The following is a 22,440-nucleotide window of genomic DNA, read 5'->3' as shown; positions in this document are numbered from 1 at the left end:
ATGGCTGCCCCCAGGATGTTGATTGTGGGGGACTCGGCAATGGTAATGCCAATGAATATCATGGGAGGTGGTTAGGCTCTCTTGTTAGTCATTGTCTGGCATTTGTGTGGCATGAATATTAATTGCCACTTATCAGCCCAAGCTTGGACATTGTCCAGGTCTTGCTGCATGTAGACATGGACTGCTTCATATTTTGAGGAACTGCGAATAGAGCTGAACAGCCCCACTTGTGACCTTATGATAGAGGAAAGGTCATTGATGAAGCAACTGAAGATAGTTGAGCCTAGGATTCTGCCCTGAGGAACTCCTGGAGCTGAGATGATTTAAAAAAAAATTTTTTTTATTCGTTCACGGGATGTGGGCGTCGCTGGCAAGGCCGGCATTTATTGCCCATCCCTAATTGCCCTCGAGAAGGTGGTGGTGAGCCGCCTTCTTGAACCGCTGCAGTCCGTGTGGTGACGGTTCTCCCACAGTGCTGTTAGGAAGGGAGTTCCAGGATTTTGACCCAGCGACAATGAAGGAACGGCGATATATTTCCAAGTCGGATGGTGTGTGACTTGGAGGGGAACGTGCAGGTGGTGTTGTTCCCATGCGCCTGCTGCCCTTGTCCTTCTAGGTGGTAGAGGTCGCGGGTTTGGGAGGTGCTGTCGAAGAAGCCTTGGCGAGTTGCTGCAGTTCATCCTGTGGATGGTGCACACTGCAGCCACAGTGCGCCGGTGGTGAAGGGAGTGAATGTTTAGGGTGGTGGATGGGGTGCCAATCAAGCGGGCTGCTTTATCTTGGATGGTGTCGAGCTTCTTGAGTGTTGTTGGAGCTGCACTCATCCAGGCAAGTGGAGAGTATTCCATCACACTCCTGACTTGTGCCTTGTAGATGGTGGAAAGGCTTTGGGGAGTCAGGAGGTGAGTCACTCGCCGCAGAATACCCAGCCTCTGACCTGCTCTCGTAGCCACAGTATTTATATGGCTGGTCCAGTTAAGTTTCTGGTCAATGGTGACCCCCAGGATGTTGATGGTGGGGGATTCGGCGATGGTAATGCCGTTGAATGTCAAGGGGAGGTGGTTAGACTCTCTCTTGTTGGAGATGGTCATTGCCTGGCACTTATCTGGCGCGAATGTTACTTGCCACTTGTGAGCCCAAGCCTGGATGTTGTCCAGGTCTTGCTGCATGCAGGCTCGGACTGCTTCATTGTCTGAGGGGTTGCGAATGGAACTGAACACTGTGCAGTCATCAGCGAACATCCCCATTTCTGACCTTATGATGGAGGGAAGGTCATTGATGAAGCAGCTGAAGATGGTTGGGCCAAGGACACTGCCCTGAGGAACTCCTGCAGCAATGCCCTGGGGCTGAGATGATTGGCCTCCAGCAACCACTACCATCTTCCTTTGTGCTAGGTATGACTCCAGCCACTGGAGAGTTTTCCCCCTGATTCCCATTGACTTCAATTTTACTAGGGCTCCTTGGTGCCACACTCGGTCAAATGCTGCCTTGATGTCAAGGGCAGTCACTCTCACCTCACCTCTGGAATTCAGCTCTTTTGTCCATGTTTGGACCAAGGCTGTAATGAGGTCTGGAGCCGAGTGGTCCTGGCGGAACCCAAACTGAGCATCGGTGAGCAGGTTATTGGTGAGTAAGTGCCGCTTGATAGCACTGTCGACGACACCTTCCATCACTTTGCTGATGATTGAGAGTGGACTGATGGGGCGGTAATTGGCCGGATTGGATTTGTCCTGCTTTTTGTGGACAGGACATACCTCGGCAATTTTCCACATTGTCGGGTGGATGCCAGTGTTGTAGCTGTACTGGAACAGCTTGGCTAGAGGCACAGCTAGTTCTGGAGCACAAGTCTTCAGCACTACAGCTGGGATGTTGTCGGGGCCCATAGCCTTTGCTGTATCCAGTGCACTCAGCCGTTTCTTGATATCACGTGGAGTGAATCGAAGGATTGGCCTCTCAACAATCTAAACCATCTTCCAGGTATGACTCCAGCTACTGGAGAGCTCCCCCTTCTTTTCCACACCCTCAAAATAATGTGATCACAAATATAATTCAGGGACTTAAAAATCTAAATTTTCAGAGTCTGACAGAATCAAATTTTTCATTATGGAAAAGAAGGAAGAGCAGATTTGTGATCCAGCTCTTTAAAATACTCAAGGCATGTGGATGTAAGTGGTTTATTTGATTTTAAACTTTGATTTTGAAACGAGAAAAAGCGAGTATAACAGTAACAATTTTGACCAAAACTGAGGAATAAAAAAGGGGTTTTTTTGCTACAAAGTGTGAGATACATGGAACAGAAGCTCAGTCAAATGTTGCTGCTATGTTAACTCCTTTTAAAGGAAGAGTTGAATATATATGATTAAGGCCATAGGAATACTTATCAGTGATCAGATACTTGATTCAATGATGTGAATTGTAAAGGTGCATTGATATGGAGTCCTACTTTATTACCTTCAATGGGCAGAGAGAAATATCATAGGGTTTTATCTTCTTGGAAGTATTACCTGTGTTTATTCACTTACGGAGGTTAGATAAATTGAGAGAATTCACAATAGCACAAATTGTTTGAAGAGACACGTTTGATGGGTTAATTTCTTTTTTTTTGTTTTGTTTTCAATGTTTTCTTCCCTCTTTCCCTGAAAATGTTGACTCATACCACTGTACAGTTCCATAGGCCATGCCAGCCCTCTGTTATCTTGCCCACTCTTCCTTCCTACACACATTCCACTCGGAGTCACCTGGATTCCAGTCAAGAGTAGGAATTCTGGTATTGAGTCTTAATTCCACACCTAGTGGAGACCTGAAGACATGTTGAAAAATTGCATTTTGTCTGCATTTAATTGCGCAAGCACCCTTAAAATTGCTTAATTCGTGCGTTTTAGACACTCTGGAAAATATATCCCACTCAAATAAACCTTAGTTAGAAAATACAGATGGACAATAATTGGCCGGAAGAACAATTTCCACAAAACTTTACTTTTCTGCCTAGCAGAAATTGGGCAAAGAACATATTGGAAAATAGCCCTGTGTGTTTATCAAATTTCTTCAGTTTTTCTGATGTGTTAATAAAACACACTGAAGAGGGGATTATTTTCTGTGAAATGCTAAATATAGCAAATGAATTTGTACAGTAACAGAAACCTTGCTGTGCAGTGGTACTTCATTGGCTGTAAAGCACTTTGGGATGTCCTGAGGTCATAAAAGGCGCTATGTAAATGCAAGACTTTCTTCTATCTTCTTTATTAATGATGGCCTGTGCACAATTACCTATTTTAGGGCCGTCCTTCAGGTGATGCCTTTATCCAGATGAAATCATCAGACCGAGCATTCCTGACTTCTCAGAAGTGTCACAAAAGAACAATGAAGGACAGATATGTTGAAGTATTCCAGTGTTCAGCTGACGAAATGAATTATGTATTAATGGGTGGCACTTTAAATCGAAATGGCTTGTCCCCACCGCCATGTAAGTTACCATGTAAGTTTGCTTGGCTCTTGATGGTGCTCTACGCTGCACGCTGGTAGGTGCTGGAGCTTTTTGACTCTTTATATTCCTGGTTCTCTGATTCAGAAAGTTTGGTACCAAGTTCTGTCGTCTGAGGTTATTAGTGGACTAGCTTGTACTGGTTTTATTGCGTCTTTGGTTGTGGTTGGCTGTATTTCAGAAAACATTATTGATATTATAGGCCATCCATGGAATTAGACATAAGATTTTTTAATTGATAAAAGCAGTGTTAAAAAACAGAATAAATGCCCTTACTGTTAATGCATTCAAATACAATCATTAAAGTTATGATGATTCACTAAATAATCTTATTTAAATTAATAGCCGCATACGTGAAAAAAAAATGTGATGGAGAAAACTGACAACAATGCAGAATGCTGAATAGAAACAGATGCTTTCAGATAAAGAAAAGACCAGTGTGCAACAGTCACATTGACCAGACGGTCTCTGATTTGATCCTTGGTCTGTGCTGATGTAACTGATCTCAGCCAGGGTGATAGTTGGGTGCTCTGTGCCCTGGGCTAGAGAGGATAATAATAGGCCCCGGAGATTGAAGGACAGTGCCTTAACCTGCTAGATTCATACATGATGAATGGCCATTTGGGGAAGTACTGGAAGGTAGCTGGTGAGTATGAGTTAGTGCCTTAAGAGGAAGTGGGGGAAAGGTATAGTTTGCAAACACAATTGTACTCAGAATTCAAGAAGACACCTCCCTCTATCTATTTTTAACTTGGCCATTTTCTTCCCCTACCTCTTCGTTCTCCATAAAGCTCCCTCCAGCAGTTATAGATTAAGACAGTGAATGAAGAAGCTGCACATGTTTCTGTGTCTTTCAATTCATATGACACCATGATTTGACCAACAGGAGCTATCTGCTTTTCGGATGGTAAATTGGGCTATATCTGAGGTTTTTTTTGAGGTGGGCTCCATATCCAGCCTAGGAAAGTAACTAAGCCTATCTCACCATAGAGTGCACAATTATGCAATCATTCATTTATTATACTAATGACATTGCAACATACTTTTACTAGAGGACAGTGCACCTTTAAGAACAAGTTTTGTTGGAAAATCCTGCTGGCCCTGAAGAGGAGTTAATTATATTTAAACATAGTACAATTAAACTGACAAGGTAATGCACACACCCATCCATTATAGAATAGTGCATAATTGCTCATTAATCATTGGGTCTAGAACCCATAAATTATCATAGTAAAGGAGCAGAGCCCATTTTTTTGTATACTGGCACAAGCCTAGATCATTATTTCTGCTGCATTCTGAGGGGACAGAAGTAGTAATATTTTCCAGCTAGTGTCTTTTACTTTATGACAGCTGTTGTAAGGGCCTCAGGCTGCTAATCACTTTCATTTTTCAAATTTTATGAGAGATGTCAGTGCTGGAGTATGTAGTATTTTCTCTTCACTTTTGACATTCAGTATAGCATTCACAGTGCAAGTGTAGTATAGGCCACATACAGGTAGTTTTGTGTTGTGGACCTACTAAGACTGTGTTGAAACCACCCAAACTCATTTCACATGGGACATTCATACCATTAGTTTATGCTGGATTTGAATCCAGATCCCAGAGGTGTAAGGACAATGCTCTAACGAACTGAGCTACCCAGTTTCTAGATGCTGCTTTTAAGATTAAACAGTGGCATAAAAAGTGTGACATCACCAAATGCAGCCAGAAAAGGGGGGAAAAAACAGGTTTCATACCTTTTGTCCTTTGTGGTAATAGTTCCTTATTTATTTTGTTAATGAATGTTTTTACATATGAAATACAGGAGGAAATGATGTTAGTCTTATTTCTGCTGCAACGGATTATAACTCTTCAGCACCAAGTACTAAAATGGGAACAATGGAGTAGCAACATGCCAGAAGTACAAATGAATGTTCTTAAAATATTCAAACTTAAAATACTAAAGAATTGCTAATAGCACCCTACTACCAGAGGTTAATAGTGAATATAAAATTAGGACTGAGGATCTTATTGTAACAAACTACTCTCCTATAATTGTCTTGATTATTTTTATTCAGCAATCTCATACAAAAATGGCTATTCTAATTAAATGGAAATTTTCATTTTCCTAAGATTTAAATTTTCTTGGTAAGATTTGTAACAACTATATTAAAGTATAACTTTCAAATTAACTAGTCTTATTTAAGTTTACAGACACCAGTGTCTTAATCCCATGGGAGGCCTATAGCTTTACTTTTATATCTTACTTTTATTTCTTGTTGGGCTTTTGCAATTCCCCTTTTGAAACCAGGGTAATTTTCAGAGGTAATGCATAATGTGGTGAGCGATAGGCTGTGCAGCTGTTAATGCAATAGCGTGAATGTCTCTATGAATGTCTGTGAATGTTTTGTTGTGGGGGTTGGTGTAATTGGGATGTGTGGGAGAGACAGTATCCCTCACAGTGGGCCTACCAGCATTGCAGGACTGTTCAAGAATCTCATGTATGTGATTTCAGCAATTAAATTCACTCCATGAAATTACCACTGTTAAAGAAATCTCTTCCTCTGTTCACATGAGATTGATAATGTTGGTTTCTAAACCAACTGAATTAAAACTAGTTGGTGAATAGAAAAGGATGTTATTCTAACCTACTTTTGTTAACTAGTTTGAAATCCTTCAAACAGGTTTCTGACCCTCCCACAAAGCAGAAACCACCCCAACCAAAGTCATGAATCACATTCTCTGTGACTCGTTCTGTCGTAAATTAGCCCTCCTTCTCCTCGACCTCGTTGCATTTTTCAACACAGTTGATCACAGTATCCTCCTCCAATACCTCTACTCCATTGTCCAGCTCAGTGGGATTGCCCTAACTTAGTTTTACTCTTACCTATCCAATCAGAACCTTTCTAACAATGGCTTCCCTTCCCACGCCTTCACCTTCAGAATCCCCAAGGAACCATCCTTGGCCTACTCCTCTTCCTCATCGATGCGCTTCCCCTTGGTGACATTATCTGCAGACATGAAGTCATTTTCTATTTCTCCACCAACTCTCTAGACCTCTCCACTGCCTCTGAGCTTTCAGACTGCTTTTCTGGCATCCAGATTTGGATGAACCATAACTTTCTCCAGCTAAACATTACAAAGACCATTGCCCTTAGTCCCCGTCACTAAGACTCCAACCACTTCCCTTGCCTTGAGCTCAACTGGACTGTTTGCAACCTTGCCGTTCTGTTCAATCTCAAATTGAGCTTCTGACCCCACGTCCCCTCAATCAAAAATACTGCCTACGTCTACCTCCATAATATTGCCCGCCTCCTCCCCTCCCTCGGCCAGCCTGTCACTGAAACCCTCATGCGTGCCTTTGTCACCTCCAGACTCAATTACTCCAATTACTGGCTGACCTCTCGTCCTCCACTGTCTATAAACTTCAGTTCATTCTAAACTCTGCTACCCGTTTCCTATTCCGTATCAAATCCTGCTTGTCCATCACTTGTGTACATTGGCTCCCTGTTCTCCAATGTCTCAAATTTAAAATTCTCATCCTTGTGTTTAAATTCCTCCTTGGCTTCACTGATCCCGAACTCTGTAACCTCCTCCAGCCTTAAACTCTCCATTCCTATGACTCCAGCATCTTGTGCATTCCCCCCTCCCTTCACTGTACTATACCTTCAGCTATCTTGGCCCAATGCTCTACAATTTCCTCCCTATAACCCCTCTGCCTCTCTACTTCCCTATCCCCCTTTAAGACCCTCCTTTAAAACCCAGCTCTTTGACCAGCCTTTGGTTACCTCTCCTAATCTCTCCTTCAGCATAGCACCCATTATTTCTCACTTCTCTGTGAAGTACCTCGGGATGTTTACTTCACTGACAGTGCTATAGAAATTCAAGTAGTTGTTGTTGTTGTTGAGTCAACAAGCATCTTGGAAATTCCATATATCTGGTATATGGATGAAAAACAGTTAACAATTAATACCACCGAAAGATGCCCAAATAGCTTAGTGGATCAAAATACCCATGTCGTTCTGAGCCACGGGATGTCCCATGTTTGATCCTTGGTCTATGCTGAGTTAGTTGATTTCAACTTGGGCAGCAGTAAAGGTGTACAGTTAGCCATTGCAGCAGGTATGGGGGAGAGGAGAAATCAACTGGAAATAAGCATTTGTTACAAAGCACTTGCTGTCTTCTGCCACTGCTTGTGGTGTTGTAACGCTGATGACAAAATTCTGAAGAGAAAGAACCCAGCTTTCTATTGGCTGGCACAGACAAGGTGGGCCAAATGGCAGTCTCCTGTGCCGTAGATTTCTATGATTCTGTGGTTTAATTCACACACACTTGTGAACTGTCTCAATATGATGTTTCCTTTGGACGTGGTGCAGAATGACATGACAGTCTCCAGAGGGTTGATTGGCTTTACATAATTTTGGCATGTTGTATATAGAAAATGTTAAACAAGTACTGAAATGTGTTACCTTCATGCAGCAACACAATGCCTAGAACACACCTTACATGAGTTTCACTAGACTGGGCTCCATATCCCTGAAAATGATTGATCTAGAGCTTTGAGTTTAGCTGTTTGTATTTGCTCACTCACTAGTGACCACTAAACAGACAGTGTAACTCTTTGAGTGCTAAACGTGCATTAAGGCTTTCAAAGTATACTGAAAATTCTTCAAATGTGTAAGTTTGTAAGACTGAGTGTTAGAAAACAGAATTAGAAAAATGTGCAGTACCACAGAAATTAGATTCACTTATTCTGTGATATTGTAAGAAAATGTACACTTTAAAAGATAATGTAAAATGTAAGCAATCTACAGGACGAAAGATTTATTAACCATAGTGCACTCAAAGTAAACTAAAAGAGTTGAAAAAGTCTGTTTTCTCAGGATAAAGGGTCCACCTATTGTTGGACTGAGTCATTTAATTCCAAAAGATTTTAGGTTCAATCCTCGGCCTTTGCTGCCCTGGTGGTGAATTGCTAACTGAGCAATCAAAATTGCCTCAGTGCCCCTTAGTTAGGGAAGGGAAATGTTCCTGCTCCTGATTGCCTTCCAGTGATCTCCTTATGAGAATATGCAAGTGAGGGATGTCAGATGACGACAGGATTGGGCTCAGCCACGATGTCGTCTTTGCACAAATAGGCCATCCACATCCACTGCCTACAACAACAACAAAAACTTGCACTTATATAGTGCCTTTAATGCAGTAAATATCCCAAGGTGCTTCACAGGAGCATTATCAGACAAAATTTGTCACCAAACCACATAAGGATATTAGAACAGGTGACAAAAAGCTTGATAAGACGTCGGTTTTAAGGAGCGTCTTAAAGGATGAGAGAGAGGTAGAAAAGGCGGAGAGGTGCAGGGAGGGATTTCCGGAGGTTGGTGCCTAGGCAGCTGAAGGCATGGCTGCTAATGGTAGGGTGAAGGAAATCGGGGATGCACAGGAGTCCAGAATTAGAGGAACACAGGATTCTCGGGGTTGGTGGGGGGTGGTGGTGTTGTAGGACTGGAGGAGATTACAGAGAAAGAGAGGGGTGAGGCCATGGAGGGATTTGAGCACAAGGATGAAAATTTTAAATCTAGGCTCATGCATAAAGAATAACCATTTAGGCAAAGGACCAGAAGTTGTTGCTGCTTATAGACCCTACCAGTTACTGCCTCCAATTAAGTGGGAGGTGGGGGGAGAAAATTGGAAAACACAAAAATAATTGCTCCTTTGATACTCAGAGGGTTAGATAAATATATATTTAAGACAAGGAGACCTCCTAGAAGTTGGGTACTTCCACAGTGCACCTCTTTATATATGAACAGACATTATGATTTCTCTTTGTTTTCCTATCTAGGCTTATCGCCTTCAACATACACTACATTTCCAACACAGGCAACCGTTCTTTCAGCCGAAACTGCAGCTCTCTATCAGCAACCTGTATTCCTCAGTCCCCGTGCTCTGCAGCCTTCAGCAACATACTATCCAGCTGGTGCCCAGTTCTACATGAACTATTCTGCATACTACCCAAGGTAAGAATTTGATTTGAGAAGCTTGTGGTAATAACAAAGGGTATGATGTCAAATGAATACTGGTCATTTAATTGTGTGCTGTTGGATGCCTATTGAGAGACTACATGAGAAGAAATATGTGCTGCTTCGATGTCACAACCTTGTGTAAGTCCATCCGTATTAGTTGTCAGTTTGGCTCAGTGGTAGCACTCTCAGCTCTGAGTCAGCAGTACATGGGTTCAAGCCACACTCGAGACTTGAGCAAATAATCTAGACTGGCATTTCAGTGCAGTACTGAGGGAGTGCTACACTTTTGGAGGTGCCGTGTTTTGGATGAGATGTTAAAATGAGGTCCCTTCTGCCCTCTCAGGTGGATGTAAAAAAATCTCTCAGAAATACTCAAAGAAGAGCAGGGGAGTGTTCCTGGTGTCTTGGCCAATATTTATCCCTCAGTCAACACCTAAAACAGATGATCTGGACATTTATTTCATTGCTGTTTGTGGGAGCTTGCTGTGTGCAAATTGGCTGCCGTGTTTCATACATTACAACAGTGACTACACTTCAAAAGTACTTCATTGGCTGTAATGTGCTTTGGGACGCCCTGAGGTCATGAAAGGTGCCAGATAAATGCAAGTTCTTTCTTTCATTCCTTTTACATAGCCGACCCAGCACTTATCCAGCAAAATTTAAACAAGAACCTCTTTGAAGAGGAAATCTTATAGTGGCGACACTCTTTTAAAAACAAAAAAATGTGAATAGCTTTAATATGTTTTGTTCTTTTTCTTTCCATCTCTGTTAACTTCTAAATAATTTTTGTTTAGTTGGTAAATGCTTGTGGGATCAGTGGGGAAAACTGACAGGACTTCAAGGTAAATAGCTATCCCAAGACACTGCCTGTTGCTTTATTCTGGCCCTGGAAAGTTGAGTTCCCAGCACACCTAAACAGGCCATCAATGCCATTTTCACATTGCTGTTGAATATGGACCTTCCCCAACACTTGAAACCAGAATTGGAAAGCCGCGAGCATGACTTTTGAGCAACTGCGCGTGTGCAAATCAGTTGTTTTGGTGTTGCCAGATCCAGCCCACAGTATTAATGGCACAAATGGAACTGGGTCGTATTGCAAAACAGATTTCAATGAAAGTAAATCCACAATGTAAATGGGGTATAAGACAGTTGCATTGACATAATTAGAGAAAGTCAATGAGTTGGGGAGGATGGGGATTTTAGTGATTTTTGCCTTTTCAAACCATGTATATTAGTTCAGCTACCTCACATCAAGTTCAGGAACTCCAAAGGAACAGGAGTAGGCCATTCAGCCCCTCGAGCAATCATGTCAAAAAACAAATTCCCACAATTATCTCCCACAGTAAGTTCTGGGTTATGATTCTACACATGTGGCAGCCCTGTGGTACCCCACTCAACTGTTCATTCTTCACATATATGAGCCTTGACTATGACTATAGGGCTATCAGCCAACCCTGATCCTGTCCTCACCTGATATCTGTGCTCACTTTCTAGCAGGGGTAACTAGATAGTGATTAGTAATAGAAACCCTGGTTGATTTTTCTCTTCCCAAGGCCAGGGTTGCTGAGTCCAATTGACTAAATTTTTTAAAGAATAAATATGTTTTTGAGTCTCTTAAAACCTTCTTATCCTAGATTATTTCAGCTGTCATATTTCAGATTACTCTCCTGGGTGGGTCCCAACTGTCGAAACATCCCGGAGTGTCTATCCTTGAAATCTCTGAAAGGTTTTGGTAATGTGTCCAGGAAACAAACTTGGTATTAGGTATTGGATTATTTTGCATCTCCAGAGGATTTCACTTTCTGTCTTTCACAGTAGACTTAATCTTTAATGTTTAAAATATGCAACAAATTTATTACACAAATAATGAACAAGTTAATAACTTAACAGTTGCGTAAGAGTCGACAAATCTTTTATTTCAGTCCTTGATAGACAAAATAATATCGCCAATCTATGGGTTAATCCAATTTTTTTCTATTTTAAAAAAAATACACACAGTATTCCCTTATTTTTCAAGAATATATGTTACTTCTGCTTCTTGGTTGCTTTTTGGAAATTTTTCAATTGCCAATTGACTTCAAGAGAACCTTCTAATTCCAACTGCAACTTCAACTGACCTTTATTCAAACAAAATTGTCTCCTTTCATATCCTGGAAAAGGGCTACCAGGACATCCTGGATTTTGAATAATGCACCACTCAAAATTTAAACAGGAGCTGTCTGCCAAGTATAAGTTGGACCAAAGAATTATAGAGATTTTACATCACAGAAGGAGGCTATTCAGCCCATCGCACTTGTGCTGGCTCTTTTGAAAGAGCAATTCCTTAGACCCATTCCCTTCTCTTGTTTTTCCAAATATTTATCCCCTTCCCTTAGCTATTATGAATTCTGCTTCCTCTACTTTTTCTGATAGGGCAATCACAGAATCTGTAGCTTTGAAAATTGTGTGTCAGACTCCCTCATTACTGTAGGATGCAACAGCTTGCAGCTATACTGAGAACTCCTGCCTCATCGTGATCCTGAGGTTTGAATTACAGTACTTTGTTATTGATGTAGAGGGACATTTTACTCTGGATCCAACCCATATTATGCCTAACCTGAGGATGCTTGATGTTGACACTGGGTGCAATAAATGCGAAATGTTCTATTCCACAGTACTTGTGTCCCACAACTTGATGAGCACAAAATTCTACGTTTTAAAAAAAAACCTTTGATTACAAGTTTTGATTGTTATTTACAAATGTTTATCAACAAGAAACTATTTAGATTCAGCTCTCTATTTCAATTTGTTTAACACATTAAAACACAGGCCTACAAAGGTGCAAACTTGAGGGTTTTTTTGGTGAATTTTGTCATAATGAAGATGAGAGATGCTGGTGAATGAAACACTTTCTATTTTGAGTCCCAGTCTTAACATCAAGCATTGTTGGGTCAGATAGGCCATGGTTAGATGCACAGTAAAGCTTGTTCTTCTCTGTGTTGACAATGTGCCTCAGTGCCTACCTCAGCAATGCATCCTGTGCTGCACCAGTGTGGCAATTCCACTTCAGCTATCTTGTAGTCTCGTGGGTGAGTGTCAATTACTGTCCAATTAGGAAGTTTTGTGCTGCATGCCTATGCCCACTATGGACTAGATTGAGACTACCCACATTCATTGGATGTAGGTCTCTTTCATCAGTCAAAGAATGACAGAGTCCTCTAATCAGTCTGGGATGGATTTGAAACCACATCCCAGGGGTGAATGGCTACTTCAACAGCCCCTAGGACAATATTATATATATATATATATCTCTTTAAAATCAATTGTTTTGGGGCAAGTTTATTACACAAGTTGCTTTCGTAGCTTCATACTCTTCTCTTGGAGAATAGTGTAAAATAGTAGAAGGATTCGCAGACTGATTAATAGTCTGACAGGCTGCGATGTGAACACTCCTTCCATGGTAGTAATCATCTTTTTATACCAGCCGATAGGGTAGTTAGTCCTATAAGGCAGGAGAGTTTTATGGGCTCCCCAAAACCCATACAGTGAGGGGGACCACCCACACTCGCCAGATGTGAGTATTCCACTGGATGTCAACCGTGAACATAGGAACAGGAATAGGCCATTCAGCCCCTCGTGCCTGCTCCGCCATTTGATAAGATCATGGCTGATCTGTGATCTAACTCCGTATACCTGCCTTTGGCCCATATCCCTTAATACCTTTGGTTGCCAAAAAGCTATCTATCTCACATTTAAATTTAGCAATTGAGCTAGTATCAATTGCCGTTTGCAGAAGAGAGTTCCAAACTTCTACAACCCTTTGTGTGTAGAAATGTTTTCTAATCTTGCTCCTGAAAGGTCTGGCTCTAATTTTTAGACTGTGCCCCCTACTCCTAGAATCCCCAACCAGCGGAAATAGTTTCTCTCTATCCACCCTATCTGTTCCCCTTAATATCTTATAAACTTCGATCAGATCACCCCATAACCTTTGAAACTCCAGAGAAGGGCGACATGGACATGTTGGGCCGAAGGGCCTGTTTCCATGTTGTAAACTTCTATGACTCTATGACTCTAATACAACCCCAATTTGTGTAATCTCTCCTCGTAACTTAACCCTTGAAGTCCGGGTATCATTCTAGTAAACTTACGCTGCACTCCCTCCAAGGCCAATATGTCCTTCCGAAGGTGCGGTGCCCAGAACTGCTCACAGTACTTCAGGTGCGGTCTAACCAGAGTTTTGTATAGCTGCAGCATAACTTCTGCCCCCTTGTACTCTAGTCCTCTAGATTATAAAGGCCAGCATTCCATTAGCCTTCTTGATTATTTTCTGCACCTGTTCATGACCCTTCAATGATCTATGTACCTGAACCCCTGAGTCCCTTTGGACATCCACTGTTTTTAACTCTTTACCATTTAGAAAGTAACCTGTTCTATCCTTTTTTGATCCAAAGTGGATGACTTCATATTTGTCTACATTGAATTCCATTTGCCACAGTTTTGCCCATTCACCTAATCTATCAATATCGCTTTGTAATTTTATGTTTTCATCTACACTGCTTACAATGCCACCAATCTTTGTGTCATCAGCAAACTTAGATATGACTTTCTATGCCTTCATCTAAGTTGTTAATAAATATTGTGAATAATGAGGCCCCAAGACAGATCCCTGCGGGACTCCACTAGTCACATCCTGCCAATGTGAGTACCTACCCATTATCCCTACTCTCTGTCGCCTTTCGCTCAGCCAACTTCCTAACCAAGTCCGTACTTTTCCTTCGATTTCATGGGCTTCTATCTTAGCTAACAGTCTCTTATGCGGGACCTTATCAAATGCCTACTGGAAGTCCATATAAATAACATCCATTGACATTCCCCTGTCCACTTCTTTAGTCACCTCTTCAAAAAATTCAATCAGGTTTGTCAGGTACGACCTACGTTTCACAAATCCATGCTGGCTTTCTCTGATTAACTGAAAATTCTCGAGGTGTTCAGTCACCCTATCCTTAATTATAGACTCCTGCATTTTCCCCACAACAGATGTTAGGCTAACTGGTCTATAATTCCCCGGTTTCTCTCTCTCTCTCCTTTCTTAAAAAGTGGAGTGACATGTGCAATTTTCCAAACCAGAGGGATAGTTCCTGAATCTGGAGAACTTTGAAAGATTATAGTTAGGGCATCTGCAATGTGCTCACCTACTTCCTTTAAAACCCTGGGCTGGAAACCATCTGGTCCTGGGGATTTGTCACTCTTTAGTGCTATTATTTTCTTCATTACTGTTGCTTTACTTATGTTAATTTTATTGAGTCCCTGTCCCCGATTTAATATTAGTTTTCTTGGGATTTCCAGCATGCTATCCTCTTTTTCTTCTGTAAATACTGACGCAAAGTAATCGTTCTACATGTCTGCCATTTCCCCATTGTCAATGACAATATCCCCACTTTCAGTTTTTAAGGGGCCAACACTGCTCCTGACCACCCTCTTCTTCCTAATATAACTATAAAAGTTCTTCGTATTGGTTTTGATATCCCTTGCAAATTTCTTTTCATACGCTCTTTTTGTAGCTCTTACTATCTGTTTTGTGACCCTTTGTTGATCTTTGTATCTTTCCCATTCGCCAGGATCTGTGCCATCTTTTGCCTTTTTGTATGCCCTTTCCTTATGTCTTATACTGTCCCTTACCTCTTTAGTTGTCCATGGCTGTTTTTTTTGGCAAGTAGAGTTCTTGCCCCTCTGGTATAATTCGGTTCTGTATCTCATCAAATGTTTCTTTAAACATTTCCCACTGATCATCAGTCGTTTTACCCATTAACAGATTTGCCCAGTTTACTGTGGACAGTCTCTGTCTCATCCCATTGAAGTCGGCCTTACCCAAGTCTAGAATCTTAGCAGCTGATTCACTTTTTTCCCTTTCAAACACTACATTGAACTCGATCATGTTATGATCACTTTTGGATAGATGTTTGCGCACAGTTAAGCCGTTAACTAAATCTGGTTCATTACTCATTACTAAATCTAGTATGGCTTGCCCCCTTGTTGCCTCTAGGACATACTGCTGTAGAAAACTATCCCGGACACACACAAGAAATTCATTACCTTTCTCACAGTTGCTAGTCTGCTTTTCCCAATCTATATGAAGGTTAAAGTCCCCCATTAAGACCACTATGCCTTTGTTACACGCTTGTCTAATCTCTGCATTTATACAATCTAGAATTCAGAGCCGGCACCCCAGTTTTCACTCGCTTGGACTTTATGAAGCAAGGTTCAAACCCTGCCTGCATCTTTGGAGACGGGAATGCTACCGCTAAACCAAAGGCTCACTACATTATATAAGTAACTTACTGTGACACACCTATTAAATTAGCACACCATGCTGCAGCGATACCATGAAGAAAGCAACCAGTTAATTCTTCCTGACTGACTGAATCAGCCTCTGGCCAAACCAATTAATGGCCACCATTATCTTAAGTTGTGATCTTAAAATTCATGAGCATGGAAAAGCAATAAAAAGAAAAATATTTATTTAAAAAAAGTAAGTTAATGACTAAACTGCAGCCAATAAACCAACTATGTTAACCTTATCGTAATGTCAAGAATTTTTTGACCCATCAAGCAGTTGTGAACTGCTGCTTGCTTTAAGTTTACAAGGTCAGATGTTACTGGGCAGTGGCCGATACTCCTTAACCCCTAAACTCGGGCAGCAGACAAACAGCTTTCCTCAGAAAATTGTGTTTGTACAGCGGCCTGGTGATGTGTGCCTATGTGCAAACCTTATTAAAGCAATACTTCAGGATGCAACTCAAATTTAAGTAGAGAGAGCTTGATAGTAGTTGATGTAGTGTGTTGGAGCTTCAGTATACCTGACATGGACAAGGGCAGCAGGCACATGGGAACACCATCTGCACGTTTCCCTCCAAGTTACACACCATTCCTGACTTGGAAATATATCGCCGTTCCTTCATCGTCGCTGGGTCAAAATCCTGGAACTCCCTACCTAAGAGCACTGTGGGAAAACCTTCACCACACGGACTGCAGCGGTTCAAGAAGGCAGCTCACCACTACCTTCTCGAGGGCAATTAGGGATGGGGAATAAATGCTGGCCTTGCCAGCGACGCCCACATCCCATGAACAAATTTTTAAAAAAGAATGCTGTGATATAGGTCTATGCCTGTGTTTTCCCACAAAGTGACTTCAGTTGTGTTGTTGTTGGGAGGCATCCAATGGAGGCCAGATCCTTTCCTGTGGGAAGATAAGGAGGCATTCCAGGACTGTACCTCCTAGAGGCCAGTAATTGAACTGAGCCAGTATGGGAACAGGTCACCTGTTCAACCCCCTGGGAATGATGTGTGGTGGGGGGTGATCAACACTGGCGAAGAGGAGAAAATAATTAATACTGTACAAAAATAAAAAGTTACAAGTATGGCAAAATCCTGAGTACAAGTCCACATATGATTTATTCTTTTTTTGACATAGAAAATCACTACAAAGACCATGTGCAGACTGGCCTTACAGTTAAATTACTGCAGATATTATCCCAACCCTGTAAACAGAGCAATGTACTTAACCACATTTTTTTAAAAGTTCTGCTCAAAGTGAGAGATCTTAGTGTTGGGGAATTAAATCTTTCCCATTCAGAGATCCATGGGGGAGTTAAAATGGAGCAAGGAACTTACAAACACCTTTCCTGGGCCGATTTGGCCAACTACAATTTTAAATTGAAGGCAGCAAGGACACCTGCCCCAAGTCGGCGGAATCCTCTTTAAATATGCAGATCGGGCTCTGATGACGACGTGGGAACGGGGTGGCAAATGTATCTGAGATTTTCAGGGCACTACCACGCCGTTCCCACTGGAAAGAGGAATTTAAAATTCACCTGTGTGTTTCAGGAGAGTAGTGAACAAATAGTCTTAGTGTTCCTGAGAGCCAGTGGACATAAAGGGGGAAAAGAAAAAAAATAGCAAATGCTAGCAGTCCATTCTAACAAACAGATCTGTTCTGGAAAAGGGTTACACCCAAAATGTTAACTTTTCTCTTTACAGAGGCTAACTGCTTTACTGGCCCTGATATTTGCGGCGGTGGCGGGGGGGGACTTGTCGAGGCTGAAAAACCTGGAAATGCAGGGAACGCAGAGCTTTTAACAGCAGGACCTCATTTGAATTTTTTTTCTCAGTTTCCTGGCCACGATGAGAGGCTAGCTATCTGTTGGGCTGGAAGGCCTGCGGCATAAGGCTGCAGCAGGGGACCGGAGAGGAGGGAGGGAGGGAAAGATCACTGGTCGGCCTGGAGATCGCGGGTGGGAGAGATCATGTGGATCACTGCGGGGTGGGAATGGTATCTGATTGCGGGGAGGGGGTCTTCCGATCTCTGGGAGGGAGGCCGATTTTCACTCCTGCTCCTCCTGGCCCACAAGCAGTACTATTAAAAACTAGTTAGCTGTTGAACCCAGGTCTCTCCTCCTTTCAGCTGCTGGGTTTCCATCATGGCCGTTAAACCTAAAACCCTGCTAAAATCTATTAACATGTTTAAATTACTTACTCGCCTCTCGAGAGCAAGTTACTCCTTCACCCCCCCCCCCCCCCCCCCCCCCACAATTAAATTTTTATAATTTAATTCCCCCTCTCCCACTGCCCTGGGGTTAAAATTCTCCCCACTGTCTCTTTCCAGCATTTTCTGGTTCAGCCACTGGGTGTATTTTGAAACTAAAAATTACTTGAGAATATTTCATTCTTTGGAAATTTTAAACCAAAATAGTGAGGGGAAAATCAACAAGGGTTTCCGCTCATGATTGCTTCCTGCTGGAAGTGTGTGTGTGTGTGTGTGTGTGTGGACATCATGTGAAGACTGGATTGAGCTGAGTTTTAATACACTCGCCATCTCCCACCCAGGGCCATCACTCACTGTCCAGGTTACCCCCTCAACTCTTCAACATGATAAAAGTTGACTAGGGAATAAGTTGATTCCTCCCATTAATATTATGGTTAAACCTCCTTACTATTAACTTGCGAGGAACAACAATATATCAGGGCCTCCTTATTGAGACCCAAACTCCATTATTGGCTATATGAGCAAGGGAAATATTTTTCTAGAATGACAACTTTGTGATAACACAGACTTTTATAATAGATTCGGCTGCATGTATTGTCACTATGGACCAATGAACAGTAAGTAACCTGTTCATCCATGAGAAAACCCTGTTAGTTACTTAGAATCATAGAACTGTTACAGCAGAGAAGGAGGCAATTTGGCCCATTGAGTCTGTGCTGGCTCTTTGTAAGAGCAATCCAGTTAGTCCCATTCCCCCGCTCTTTCCCCGTAGTCCTGCAAATTTTTTCTCCAAGTATTTATCCAATTCCTTTTTGAAAGCCATGATTGAAACTGCATCCACCACCCTTTCAGGCAGCGCATTGCAGATCATAACTACTCGCTCTGTAAAAAAGTTTTTCCTCGTGTCACCTTTGGTTCTTTTGCCAATCACCTTAAATCTGTGTCCTCTGGTTCTCGATCCATCTGCCAATGGGAACGGTTTCTCTTTATTTACTTCATCTAAACCCTTCATGATTTTGAACACTTCTATCAAATCTCCTCTCAACCTTCTCTGCTCTAAGGAGAACAACCCCAGATTCCCCAGTCTATCCACGTAACTGAAGTCCCTCATCCCTGGAACCATTCTAGTAAATCTTTTCTGCACCCTCTCTAAGGCCTTCACATCCTTCCTAAAGTGCGGTACCCAGAATTGCTGACAATACTTCAGTTGTGGCCGAACCAGAGATTTATAAAGGTTCAACACAACTTCCTTGCTCTTGTACTCTATGCCTCTATTTATAAAGCCCAGGATCCTGTATGTTTTTTTAACCGCTTTCTCAAAGTGTCCTGCCACCTTCAACGATTTGTGCACATATACCCCCAGGTCTCTCTGTTCCTGCACCACCTTTAGAATTGTACCATTTTAGTTTATATTGCCCCTCCTCGTTCTTCCTGCCAAAATGTATCACTTTGCACTTCTCTGCATTAAATTTCATCTATCATGTGTATGCCCATTCCACTAGCCTGCCTAAATCCTCTTGAAGTCTATTACTATCCTCCTCACTGTTTACTACACTTCCAAGTTTTGTGTCATCTGCATATTTTGAAATTGTGCCCTGTACACCCAAGTCATTAATATATATCAAAAATAGCAACGGTCCTAGTTCCCCTGGGGAACACCACTGTATGCCTTCCTCTAGTATGCAAAACAACCGTTCACTACTACTCTGTTTCCTGTCACTTAGCCAATTTTATATCCATGCTGCCACTGTCTCTTTTATTCCATAGACTTCAATTTTGCTGACAAGTCTATTATGTGGCACTTTATCAAATGCCTTTTGAAAGTCCATGTACACAACATCAACCGTATTGCCCCCATCAACCCTCTCTGTTACCTCTGTTACTTGTAATGGAAACCCTGTAAACTTTATTAAAATTGTAGAATGTTTTCATATTTCCACTGATATTTTGCCTTGAATTAATTATGTTACACTATAGTTTAAACTCTGTTTACATGATGCATTTTACACTTAGTTGAAACAATCTATAGATTACCAACAGTAATTGGAGAAAAGAATAGCCTTGCATGTACTCATTTGCCAACTTGGATACCTGAATCTGGCACTACTGGTGAAACCACTACCCAAGTAGCTTGACTTTCTGTTGCTGCTTTACAGTATTAATCTGTGATTGCTGCCTCTCTCTATATTATATATTCTTGAGCTCCCTCCCTTTCCCATTTTTTCAGATCTTTAATCAAACAGTTTTCTGGAGCAAAGGACAAGCTACAATGATGTAGAGATAAATACATTCAACTAGTGTTTAGGGTCTCCACCTTTTGAAAATTCAGTATTAGACTTTGACAGGATCCCTAAGTGCAGCCTCTTTTACTGGCACAAAAAGAGGTTGCCAAGGATGATGTAGAGTGCAACAATGCCCTCAAAGTTAAAATCTGTGAAAGCCAATCACTGGCTGCAGCACCGTAATATACCAGGAAGAGCCTATCTCCCAGATGATATGGTGCCATGAACCACAGACATTATGGGTAAAATAAGTTGGGTGTTTAAAAACTGAACAACTAAGAAACTTTCCAAACTGTTCTGTCGAAAACCAGACTGGTGGTAATCCTACTAATGTTAAGTTATTGAAAACTAGAAACATACTTGTGGGAGTCAATATTCAACAGGTTAAATATTTATAAGTTTCAAAATGTTTAAACTACTGATTCTTCAAAAAGCTATGCCTTTCTGGTGGAATAGTTAGAGTTTATTGGCAGGATTGCTGGATGTGTGGGGTGAGGTCTCTGCACTTTATACCTTTTTATGTGGTTATCATCATGCAGACAGTTGTTTTTCCCTGACTGATGAGCAGGAAACACTCTGATTTATAAAATTGATCATCCACCAACATTGTAAAGTAAAAAGGAAATCATGAATTTTGTGAATCTGAAATAAAAATATAAAATGCTGGAAATGCATAGCAGGTCAGTAAGCCTCTGAAAGGGAAAGACAGTTTAGCATTTCAGATGTAATCTTTAATTAGAACTGACATAAATAACAATGGGTTATACCTGAAAAATAAACTTATTGCCTGAACCTGTCAGTTGTGATGAACCTTTGCATCTGAAATGTTAATGCATCATGAGATGCTGATCTGTCTGATTTGAAGTTCCAGTATTTTCTATTTTTATACCAAATGTGTGCATCAGATACACTCATGAGGCTGTGGAGACATCGTCTAGTTTTATCTTTACTTGTCTCTTTATTTCTAGTCCCCCTGGGTCCCCGACCAGCATAGGCTATTTCCCAACACCTGCTGCCGCCGCCACTGTCCCAACACAGCCTGGCACCATCGTCAGGATGCAAGGACTAGCTTACAACACTGGAGTCAAGGAAATCCTTAATTTCTTCCAGGGCTATCAGGTTAGTAGCTTCCTGAAAAGCAATTTAGGTCTGAAGGTGGAACTCTCAGACAGTTATGCAGGGATAAATTTAATTGCTTCTGTAAAGATCCAATTTGCAGGAACACCCACAATCTCCATCATAATTAGATCCAAACAAAATAATGCCAATCAACACAATAAAGCTATTTATGTAAATTGTGCTGAAAAAAATTGTTGGTTTGCAGGAATGTCTCGTGTTCGATCTTCGGTTTGTGTTGTTAGCTGACCTCAGCTGACGATGCGATATCACATCACAGTTGGCCTCAGTGCCTTAGTGTAAGGAGGAGGAACCCTCTAGGATTCCTACTCCTGATCACAATCTAGGGGCCCCTGCTGGACAGGATTGGGCTTGATTGTGATGTCTCCACAGTTGACTGGTCTGTTGACACTCACTATCTTGGCTTACTCATGATGAAAGACCAATTGGGTGGGGTATTGGAGGGTTGCCAGCACTTGTGGAACCACATTGTATTAAAAGTCAGCCTTAAGGAGAGGAGGAAGAAAAATGGAGAGAGCAAGAGAACTGTTGAATAGTATTTTTGTATTTTAATGACTAGTTCATCGGTTTATGTGATACAATGACAGAGAAAGGTTTATTCACTATTTAGCTGTCTGGGTCAGGAACTCTGTTCACAGATTCTGAAACTCTGGTTCAGTTTGGTTGACAGAAAATCACCTTTTGTGTTTTCACTCAACAAATCTTGGAAACTAGTTGCTAAACTAATGGTCAGATTTTATTGGTGGCAGATGTTCACTTATGTTTTCTGTATTCTTGCATATGCCAGATATTCTAGAAACTACATTTTGAAACTTGCCAACATAACACTGGTCACTAAAAAACAGCTATGCTGTGGACAGACTACAGGAAGAATTATTTCCCCCTTTGTGAATTGTTCAAATTAGTCGAAAAACTAACATAGCTTGAATCTGTGATCGAATGGGACTGAGTTCCATACACTGTCAATTAGCCCATTTTGTGAATGCTATTTGTTTTTTTTAAAAACATTTTTAGTAAT

General features: G+C 41.5%; 1 protein-coding gene across 3 annotated transcripts in view; it reads left to right on the top strand.

Moving 5' to 3' along the window:
- The window catches only part of LOC137312844 (epithelial splicing regulatory protein 1-like), a 76,915-nt gene that overhangs the window by 31,392 nt on the left and 23,083 nt on the right, over nucleotides 1-22,440 (top strand). For 2 of the 3 annotated variants that reach the window (XM_067979247.1, XM_067979244.1), the window contains exons 12-14: nucleotides 3,277-3,475; nucleotides 9,303-9,477; nucleotides 21,254-21,404. In XM_067979247.1, coding sequence (XP_067835348.1) covers nucleotides 3,277-3,475; nucleotides 9,303-9,477; nucleotides 21,254-21,404 — 525 coding nt within the window. The remainder of the gene's footprint in view (nucleotides 1-3,276; nucleotides 3,476-9,302; nucleotides 9,478-21,253; nucleotides 21,405-22,440) is intronic. The other variant, XM_067979246.1, reaches the window with a different exon arrangement.

Source organism: Heptranchias perlo, chromosome 3, assembly GCF_035084215.1.
Source record: "Heptranchias perlo isolate sHepPer1 chromosome 3, sHepPer1.hap1, whole genome shotgun sequence".
NCBI classification, from domain to species: domain Eukaryota; kingdom Metazoa; phylum Chordata; class Chondrichthyes; order Hexanchiformes; family Hexanchidae; genus Heptranchias; species Heptranchias perlo.
The sequence above is the reverse complement of the archived record's forward strand: the minus strand, read 5'-3'. Positions and strand labels throughout refer to the sequence as shown.